At 40.0% G+C, this 11,538-nt stretch overlaps 1 protein-coding gene across 1 annotated transcript; it reads left to right on the top strand.

Annotated features, from left to right (window-relative positions):
• Positions 1-1,528: 1,528 nt before the first annotated feature.
• Positions 1,529-8,568, top strand: LOC145157367 (uncharacterized). Its single transcript, XM_079076416.1, has 7 exons — positions 1,529-2,063; positions 3,147-3,263; positions 3,963-4,058; positions 6,708-6,957; positions 7,232-7,379; positions 7,473-7,661; positions 7,780-8,568. The coding sequence occupies exons 1-7, from the start codon at positions 1,529-1,531 to the stop codon at positions 8,566-8,568; spliced, it is 2,124 nt and encodes a 707-aa protein (XP_078932542.1).
• The last annotated feature ends 2,970 nt before the right edge of the window (positions 8,569-11,538 follow it).

Here is an 11,538-nt window from a genome sequence, read left to right as displayed (position 1 = left end):
AGAGTTGCATACAAATACAACTAAAAATACACTACATTTCTAAGTACAGTGCACATTACATTTCTAAAAGGGCCATTATTGTTAATTCTGTGATTACCTAGTGAATACGTTAAGGTTATACACAATGAAGATTCGATAGATAGTGGAATGTGTGATTTCCGCCTTATTTTCTGTTCCTTGTTTGGTTGTGGGCATAGGGCAGATCCACACATTCGACTGTCCGTTCGATCTGAATTATGTGTAACTTGTATACACTAAATAGTCGTGGAAGGAACTAGTCTGGATCACATTTACGTACATTTTATTTACTATGAAAATATTGGATTTATGAACGAACATGTTGGGTTTTATGTACTACAACATCCTATGGTGCACATACAACCCTAAATGCTTTGGATCTAAGTTTCTCTAGTTATACATGCAATAAAATTTCCAAAGAATAAAGCCTATACAATATGATCAATCATTTGCAATATTTCACATACGCTTTGGCTCACATATCTCTTTGACTTTACTTTTTGAATCCGTATGTGTTTTTTTTCCTTCCGGTGTTTTATGAAGTTTTCTTCTTCATTCTATCTCAATTGCGTCCTTGCTTCTTCCCTATTTCGTCCTCATGTGCGTTCAAATCGATAACTGCTACTCAACTTTCACTTGAACGGGGACTGTGTTTTTTCTGTGTTTAAGGCTTCCGACTTCTCTTTGATTTGGTATGTGTTTTGTGGTTTATGAATGATTATAGAGTTTTCCATTAAAGTTTATCCTGTTTCTTCATCTACATCCCGATCGATTCACGCAATTGTTTTTCTGGGTTTGCAGGTTTAGCCTTCACTCTAATTTGGGTATGTTCTTTGTAGTCTGTGATTGATTTTGGCTTAGAAATGATACCTCTATTATAGTCACAATTTCAATTTTCAATTTTTGGTTTGCTAGAACTTTAGGCCACGATTGTATGTGATTTATTTTTCCAGTTATGAAATTTGATCAACGCAAAAAAGGGTTCCTGTTGTTTTTCTGGGTTTATGTTTCGACTTCACTCTGATTTGGTTATGTTCATTGTAGTATGTGATAGATTTTGGCCTATATCATTACAACGACGTGCCTCCCTCTGTTACAGTCATAATACACAAATTTCAATTTGGATTTACCAGAATTTTAGGCCACAGGTTGTCTGTGTGTTTTATGTTTTTCTTTTATGCTCCTTGATCAACGTAAAAGGGGTTCGACATGTTCTTCATCTGGAACCCGTCGTTCACGAAGGAAGATATTGTTGGTTGATGTGTCTGTCTTTCCCGTTTATTAAGATTATGGGGACTGTTGTTGTGTGTGTGAGTATTGTGGGGCATTGTTTTGGTTTCATGAGAGGGTCCTATACTTATCTCGGGCTAATCATCCGCATTATACCAAGTGCTACAACTTGGGTTCTGTTGTTCTTCCGCACTCTCTTCCTCTCCCACATTTGTTGTTAGAATATTTTGAGGATGATCACTTTATGCGTAATATTAGAGCCTACAATTCCATGTTCGGTATGACCTCTTTTGGTACAGAGGTTGATGACTTGATCAGTAAGGGTCGATCACCTTATGTCTTTAAGGTTTCTGGCCAGATTTCGCATTGGATTGGGTCATTCTGTGTGGAGCCAAGTCAACGTCCATGTTTTTTGCAGTTATATATGTGTGACACGGACAATGAGCTATCTAATAGGATTCATTCTTTCTGTGGTGAGGATGATGTCCACTTATCTCTGGCTGTTGTGGAATCTTTAACTCATATGTTAAATACACATAATGAATATGTGCGTACCTTTAGAACAACAAAAGAAATAGCTCACTCCATGAACTTGGATTCATATGGTGTTAGGTTATTTGGTTCTGTCCCCGACAGAAGATATGGGCCGCCGATTCCTCATACTTTGGGTTGTATCATTTGCGGTGATGATGCAACTGGAGCCACCTATGATATTATCGTCTACTCAAAGTCAGGCCTAGCTCACCGTGTTAGTAAGCTTCATGTAAGTTATATGCCCTTGCAATATCTGTTGCTGTTTCCATACGGTGAAGATGGTTGGTCGACCACATTACATCTTCGTACTCAGTCGGGGGATAGGAGTTTGAATAATAACATGTATTATAGTTATCAGATACATGAGCGTCATGCTAATTACTCTCTTATCTTACACCGTCATCGCCTTCTCCACCAATATTTGGTTGATGCCTACACCTGCATTGAGCAATCTCGGCTTGATTTTATTGAGCACCACCAACAATAGCTACATATCAAATACATAAGTGGTGTATATGATGCCTTATCCAAGGGTGACACAGATAGCCATGTCATTGGTAGGCGTGTATTCCTCCCTGCCTCTTTTGTTGGTGGACCTAGGTACATGTATAGACACTACCAGGATGCATTGGCCATATATAGGGTTCACGAGAAACTGCAGTACTTCATCACATTCACATTCACCTGCAATGTTAGATGGCCCGAGTACATGAGATACATGGACTCCGTCAGTCAACATGATATTCAAAATTGACCAAATATCACTGCCCGAGTATTCAAGATAAAAGTACATGCTTTTATCATTTTTCTTAAGGAAGACAAGACTTTTGGAGAAGTTACTGCATGTACGTTCTTGTTTTTTCATTTCATTCTTTGTTAAACTCTTATTTTTTACAATTTTTCTGCCTTATATTATGTTAATGTTCTTTCACTTGATATACATATCTTTATACCATCGAATTCAAAAGAGAGGTTTACCCTATGGTCACACCCTCCTATGGGTTGCATCACCTTCAAAATACACGAGGGCGGAGATATAGACAAGTACATTACTACAGAGCTTCCCGATCCGACCCTTGAACATGCACTGTATTGTAACACCCCGTTTATTTAATAAATAAATAAATAAATTAATGAATGTATAGTTGCCCTAAATCAATAACTGTATAGCAAGGTGTTGGTCTCGAGGAGCTAATTGTCGCAATTTTAGAAGTTGGGGGTTGAAAGTGTAAGTTTTGGATTGATTCCGTAAATGATTGTGAAGGCAGAGACTACTTGGTACTTAGTGGGACTTAATTTGAAAATATTTTGGAAAACTAAGGGCTGAAGGATAACTTATGGACTTCATTTGAAAATAATTGTAGAGGAGGGGCTGTTTGGTAACTGTGGGATTGATTATGAAAAGAATTACAAGAATAAGGGTGTAATGGGTAAATATGAGATCTGTTTTGAAAAGATTTTATGGAGTCAGGGGCTAAAAGGTAAGTTTGAGGCTTAATTTGAAAGGATCATGTGGGGAGGGACCAGACTTGTAAATATGCCAAAGATTTAGAAGGGTCGAGGTTTAAAACCCGCCACCCTCACCATACAAACCCTAAACCTGGCATCTTTCAGCCACCTCCATTCATCATCTTCCAACTTCTGGCGCCGCACCATCGGTTTCACTCACCCTCCATCCACTCCTCCAGCCGCCATGTTACCACCGTGACCCCTCCCCCCTCGGATACCGTCGCTCCACCACCGACGTCGAAGATAAGAACCACCGTGCATTCACTCCTTTGAAGACGGGGACTGCTCTTGGTCACTGGGGCAGTGGGCGTGTGAGGGAACGCGACGTGCTGCTGTTGCCGTCCGCCAGCTGAGGTCGCGACCCGCCACGGTAGCATCTTCTCTCCTCCACCACCCTTCTTCACTATTACCGTTAACCGCCGTTAATGCCGCTGCTAGCCACGACTTCTGTCACTTCCATTGACGACAAGCTGCTTCAGGATCTCAGGCGACACTTATGTGTGTGTGTGTTACCTTGCTGTCACCGGAAATGAACTTGTGAAGACCGCCCTTCGCTGGGTAGTGCTGCCTGCCACCGCCATTGGCGTCTCTGCCGCCACCGTACACCGCTAGGTGGGTGGTTGGGTCCTTTCTACCAACAAAATGCATGTGGATGTATTGTTGTCGAGTAGGTGTTGCGTGTAGGGCTGTTTGGCCGGAAACTGCAAGAATAGCCACCACCACCACTGTGAGGTGGTGGCTGCCACCATGTACCACCGTGGGTGGATGTATTTTAGTGTGTGTGTGTGTGTGTGTGTGTGTCCATTTAGTATTGTTCATTGTAAAACTGTAACCGGATTTGGAATAATGAAAAGAAAACTGAAAACCACCACCATAGGGTGGTGGCTGCCGCCTCCTGCCCTCGCCGGCCGCCGTGTCGGGTGGCAGTGTGCTTTGCCATGTCATGTTTGATTCGGTTGGAATGCTTGAAACCCTAATGGGCCCAATGAAGCCCTAATGGGCTTAGTGAAAGCCTGATGGGCCTAGTGAAATCATAATGGGCCTAATGAACCCTAATTGGTTAAAGGACCTAGCTATTGGGCCTATTGGGCTAAGATGGGGTTGGAAACCCTAATTAGGATTTAGAAAACCCTAATATTGGATTTATGGGCTTGGACTTATCGGGACCGACATTTGGGCCATTGGAATTGAATTGTGTATTAAGCCCAATCACACCATATGATTTATTTAGAAGAGTGATGGACTTAATGGATTAAGTCCTTAATGGGTTAAGTGAGAAACACTTAACCCTAATCGTCATTTTATGTGAAACCCTAATTTCACTTGGGTTTATTGTTGGGCCTTTCTGTTGGGCCTTGATGATTGGGTTATTAATGGGCCATCCAAGATCAAGCAAATGGACTAGAATAATTAATGGGCTTTGAGGTATGGCCCATATGCATGTGGATGTATTGTTGTCGAGTAGGTGTTGCGTGTAGGGCTGTTTGGTCGGAAACTGCAAGAATAGCCACCACCACCACTGTGAGGTGGTGGCTGCCACCATGTACCACCGTGGGTGGATGTATTTTAGTGTGTGCGTGTGTGTGTGTGTGTCCATTTAGTATTGTTCATTGTAAAACTGTAACCGGATTTGGAATAATGAAAAGAAAACTGAAAACCACCACCGTAGGGTGGTGGCTGCCGCCTCCTGCCCTCGCCGGCCGCCGTGTCGGGTGGCAGTGTGCTTTGCCATGTCATGTTTGATTCGGTTGGAATGCTTGAAACCCTAATGGGCCCAATGAAGCCCTAATGGGCTTAGTGAAAGCCTGATGGGCCTAGTGAAATCATAATGGGCCTAATGAACCCTAATTGGTTAAAGGACCTAGCTATTGGGCCTATTGGGCTAAGATGGGGTTGGAAACCCTAATTAGGATTTAGAAAACCCTAATATTGGATTTATGGGCGTGGACTTATCGGGACCGACATTTGGGCCATTGGAATTGAATTGTGTATTAAGCCCAATCACACCATATGATTTATTTAGAAGAGTGATGGACTTAATGGATTAAGTCCTTAATGGGTTAAGTGAGAAACACTTAACCCTAATCGTCATTTTATGTGAAACCCTAATTTCACTTGGGTTTATTGTTGGGCCTTTCTGTTGGGCCTTGATGATTGGGTTATTAATGGGCCATCCAAGATCAAGCAAATAGACTAGAATAATTAATGGGCTTTGAGGTATGGCCCATATGAGGAGTTGGGCCCAATTTGGAAAATTAGGCCATATATGGGCCTTTATGATTATGTGATATTGGGCCATTAGAATGTTGAATGTTGGACTGGACTAAATGGTTGGGCCTTATGGTAAGACCTTATAAAGGTTTGGGCCCAATTTGGAAAATTGGGCCATGTGTTGGGCTTTGACTCATAGTTGACTTTTGGGCCTTTGGATTGGGCCTTGGGCTTGAATCAAGCCAAGATAGGGGTAAAGCAGCCTTTTACCCCAACATGGACTTATGGACCTGTGTTGGAACCTAATTATTAATTGGGTGATGTTTTGATATTGATAGTTCGGGAATCTGTCATCCAGCAGCCGGGATTGTGTCTACGAGACTTCAGCATTGTGAGGTGAGTTACCTTCCAGTAGAGGTGGGTCTAAGGCACCAATGCCGGCCCACTAGTAGGTGACTAAGTATGAGATGATTGTCTTTGTGATAATTGTCTGGTTTGCAACTATCTGATATGCTCTATGTGCTAGGATGCTCTGTTATATGTATTAGTAGTATTAGGGGTGAAATAGTCCCCGGATACCGGTTGAAAGATACCGAAGGGGTCGTCAGAACCCATACATGCCTAGCAGTACGTTATGTTATGTTATTATGTGGTAGTGGTAGGGGGTGAAATAGTCCCCGGTTACCGGTTGAAAGATACCGAAGGGGAGGTTAGCTCCCGGTTACTGGTTGAAAGATACAGAAGGGGAGGTTAGCTCCCGGTTACCGGTTGAAAGATACCGAAGGGGTAGGTCGGGCACCCAGATATGCCTGACATTATATTTATGTATGTTATGCTATGTTATTATGTGGTAGTGATAGGGTTGAAACAGTCCCCGAATACCGGTTGAAAGATACCGAAGGGGTAGGCCAACACCCGGATATGCTTGGCAGTATGTGTGTTGTATGGTATGTGGTATGATGGGGGAACTCACTAAGCTTCGTGCTTACGGTTTTCAGTTTTGGTTTCAGGTACTTCGTTTTCAAAGGAAAGGAGCCGACTCGATCGCAGCGCATCACACTATTTTTTTCCGCACATGAGATCTTTGGGATTACACTATGATATTGTTTTATGATAACATGTTTTGATTATTTCTACTTTGGTTTTGACATGACATGATATTACCACGTGTACTCTACATGGTCCTTGCGGTTTACTAAATACAGATGCTCCATGTATGCCAGATAATAAATGTAAGAAACAGATTCCAAAACCATTTAACTCATTCACAACATCTGATGATAATGGGTACGTCTATTACAAAAGGCGCCCCGGTGTGTATCATGTGTTACAAAGTGGTGTACAACTTGATAATGGCTCTGTCGCGCCGTACAACAAAAGATTGTGCAGTCGCTTTGATGCTCACACAAATGTTGAACACTGTGGTTGGAACATGATGATCAAATATTTATTCAAGTATGTGTCGAAAGGGGTTGATCGTGTTCGTTTTTCCCTTCAAACATCTAAAGACGAAAGCTCTGCCTCTTGTTCTACCTGTCCCTGTTAATGAGCTTAAATCTTTTTTAGACGGTCGCTACATATGTCCACATGAAGCTGGATGGAGGATCCTAAAATTTTCCATCCACGAACGTCATCCACCTGTATAAGTTCTAGCTGTACATTTGGAAAGCATGCAACCCACTGTTTTTAAAGAGAATAGCAAATTATCTTTTTTGATTGACAAACCAAGGTTTGGCTTTACTACATTAACAGAATGGATGCAAAACAATCAACAAGATTCTCGTGGGAACGACCTGACATACATTGAGTACCCCACAAAATATCATTGGGACACGACGGCTAAAGGTTGGATTCATAGGACAGTCACACAGAATAAGGTCACTACTAATAATGCTATTGGTCGGCTCGCATATTACATCCGACAACGGGGGAATTGTTTTATTCATGAATTTTTACTATATCATCAAAAGGGATGCAAATCCTTTGTTGACGTCAGAACGATACGTGGGACAACACACAATACATTTCGAGAGACATGCGAAGCTTTAGGATTAACTGGTAATGATAGAGAGTGGCTAACAGCTTTCAATGAAGCATCTACTTGGGCAACGTCACCCGAGCTTCGTTCTTTGTTTTGTCATTTACTTCTCTTTTGCGAGGTAGGTAACCCTCCTCTATTATGGGAGGCAGTAAAGTCCAAAATGGGTGACGACATAACCTATGCCTACACTTACAATGCCCCAACTTCTAATGTCATCATACATCCAACAACAATAGAGCAAACAGATACTCCTCAAAATCCAAAAAATATTACTTGCATCAACCCCATCAAAATCTGTTTCAGATTTTGGGTTACCAATACCATCCCCATCTATTCTTTCTATCCTCAAAAATCGTCTACTTCTTGAGGAAAGTAACTACAATACGAAATTATTACTTTCTCAGCATGCATCAATGGTATCACGGTTGAATCCTGAACAGCTAAGAATTTACCAATCTGTTGTTGATGCTGAATGCAACAAAACCCAACTACTCTTCTTCGTATACGGTCACGGGGGTATGGGAAAAACATACCTCTGGACAACAAAACTTTCCTACTTCAGATCCAGGGGAAAAATTGTTCTTGCTGTTGCAGCGTCAGGAATAGCCTCGCTTCTATTGCCATCCGGTCGAACCGTACACTCTCGGTTTATCATTCCTGTTGATCTAACCGAAAAGTCATCGTGCAACATTAAAAAGAAAACACAACTTGTAGAACTCATAAAGAAAACTTCCATGATCATATGGGATGAAGCTCTGATGAGTGATCATCATTGCTTTGAATTTCTTGACAAATCGCTAAAAGATGTCCTCGAAGACGATGAACATCTTTTTGGTGGAATCTTAATACTATTAGGGGGTGACTTCCAACAAACACTTCCTATTCAGCCAAAAAGTGGAAAATCAAAGATAATTGGCCTTAGTTTACCCAATTCATACTTGTGGCCACACTTTATTGTTTTCAGACGGAACCACAACATGCGTTTGTCACAACCATCCAACTTAGATACATATGTTGGGTTTTGAGCATTCTAACACTCCTAAGTGTACATGCAACCCTAAATACCTTGGATCTATGTTTTCTCTATTATACATGCAAATATGAATATCCAAGGTATTATACTAACTAGCATACAAAAAGCTTTGATTCATATGAAATATAACAAGTTAGAATACATACCTCTTTGATGTAGAATGACTTCATGAAGCTTGAGTGCCTAGTGCCCCAAGTGTGACACCTCAAATGGTTCACACAACACCAAATACACTTGGAATAACTTGAGAGAACATACACACTTCATGAAAATCGGCTAGCCCTTTTTATCCCTCAAGTGGCCGATTTTGTCAACAATAAGATGCTTATATAGTTAGTGACAATTAGGGTAAACCCTAATTGTCATGGCTTTCCATTTCCTTGGATCCATGGGTTCAAATATACCATGGAGCATCTTATGGGTTTTAGCCCAACTTGACAATCCATGGAGCATTAGCCCACTATACAAGTATGGGTGATTTACACAATCAACCCATATATTTAATTAGTCTTCTTTTGATTACTTAATTAATTCTAGATTAATTCTTGATCAATACTAATTAAGTAATCTTATTAATATATTATAACTTATAATATATTAACAAACCTTAAGTGTTATTTCTCTCATTATAGTCTATCCAAATGCATGATGCCATGCAACCCAAATGGACCATGCCGGGTCGGGTCAAGTCTTACCAATTATAGTTATGGACTTAGACATTAATCCAACAACATATCCATCGGATATCACAGTTTACCTCATGGCTACTTGATATCGGAAATGGAAATATCGGATCCCAAGATAGAAATGACCCAGATAACACAAAACGCATAGAAATACTTCGGTCAATCCTAATCAACTCAGTAACCGATATATTGGAAGCTCTAATAGATTTTGTATACGATTCTGATGTAATTACCAATCCATCGCCTAAGGAACTATCTGTTAGAGCCATCATCTATCCAAAAAATGAAATTGTAGATAGGATGAACAGTTTGATTATGTCAAAGACTACTGGTAATGAAATTGTACACAACAGTTGGGATTCTATAAAATCACAAAGTCAACACACGCTAGAACTAGACACTCTATACCCACAAGAGTATCTAAACAAACTCAACTTCTCAGGTATTCCTGCACACAAATTACTATTAAAAGTTAATACCCTTGTGATGTTGTTGCGAAACATCAACCAAAGAGAAGGTCTTTGTAATGGTACACGCTTAATTGTGTCACAACTATTACCAACTGTAATTGAGGCATTCATAATTACAGGTACATCGGTTGGGAAACGAGTGTACATTCCAAGAATAAAAAAAAGTACACAATATTACAGATATACCCTTCACCTTTACTAGAAAAAAATTCCCTCTTAAGGTTTGCTACGCAATGACCATCAATAAAAGCCAAGGACAGTCCCTCAAAAAAAATTCCCTCTTAAGGTTTGCTACCTCACTAGATTCAATTAAGATTTTGTTACAATAGGAGGAAAACTTGCCTTTGAACAACACCAAGAATGTTGTATACAAGGATTTGTCGACGATGGTTGATATGCGTGAGGTTTAAATAACATATCCAAAGCAAATGTTATCCACCAAACACCAACTTTCACAACTACTCTATATTTATAACTTTTATATTAAAAAGTTAAAACTGAACATTAACGCTTATACATCTTTTCTTATCTACAGATACATGTCGTTAGAAGTTTATAGCATTTCAAATCTACGGTATGGTTCAACAAGAAAACCGATTGAAGTATGAGTTCTACGACAATGGATACCCAACACTAGAAAAAATGAAAGGTGGTTCATCGTAGTAGACAAAGATGTAAGTGTCATCACAAGTATGAATATTACCTTAAAAATATTGATTTCAGTATTAACAGACACTAACATATGCTACTTACACAGGGAGATGCAATCCAATTGCTTGCAACGACACCAATGAAGCTCACCCAATATCTATCCTGTCCACATTACATTGTTACCGAATAAAAGACTACACCTGGACAGTACCAGACAAATATCAAAAAGTACTTGATCACCCCGTAGTAGTAAATGTTGGTTAAGCTTCAACGATTGAGGAAATTCCTGACTCTGACACACTTCCACATATACGGTTCCGCTTCCACCCAAAAGCACATTTCCACATCATAGTAGACAAAAATCTAGAAAAGTCAGGTACAACAACAAGTATGACATCCACACTACACAAAAATTAAATGACTCCAAAAAATAAATATTTACATTGTATTTATGTTTGCACTTAGACTTTATTAGGGTTCTCATCAACATGAAAGATCGCGAGAAGAAAAACAAAGAACCGTTTGTGGCAGTCACCTTGCTTGACGAAAGGTATGGTTTTGGCATTATTTTTGTAATACACAAGATATAAAATAGTTACTTAACGATTATCCGTACTAAAACTGGTCCAAGAGGGGAGGAAATTACCACACTACTATGGAAAGAGTGCATCAACTCCCTAGAAAAATTCAACCGTCCTGCAATTACATCACCTCATAACACAACCGTACTCGCCTTCACCAACGTGAAATCCACCTTCTACAACGGTTAGCAACATATCACATGCATTCATCATATATCTTACTACTTACAATCTTTAGGCAATAAAATTAATGGTTATTATGTAGGGACTCTGACACTGATGAGCACCTGTTAACATGCTGTCGCGCTTATTTAGTAAATAAATTATCACTGCTGGTTGCACTAAGAATATAGCACAGGGAAGCAGGGTCGAATCCTCAGGGACACAGCCTAAAAGTCAATGCCTTTTTGCATCAGGCACATCTAGTCAAAACAAAAATTATAAAAGGGGGTTTTAATTGTAAACTAAAAACTAAAATGCAGTGATATTAAATTAAATGAAAGTCAATAATAAAAACAATTCCAGTTCTGCTGCGACTTTCCTAATCTTGCAACTGATCCAAATCTGATTATTT

This window comes from Lactuca virosa, chromosome 2 (assembly GCF_052849685.1).
Source record: "Lactuca virosa cultivar CGN04683 chromosome 2, Lactuca_virosa_CGN04683_v6, whole genome shotgun sequence".
Lineage (NCBI taxonomy): Eukaryota > Viridiplantae > Streptophyta > Magnoliopsida > Asterales > Asteraceae > Lactuca > Lactuca virosa.
This window is presented reverse-complemented; position numbering and strand designations above follow the sequence as displayed.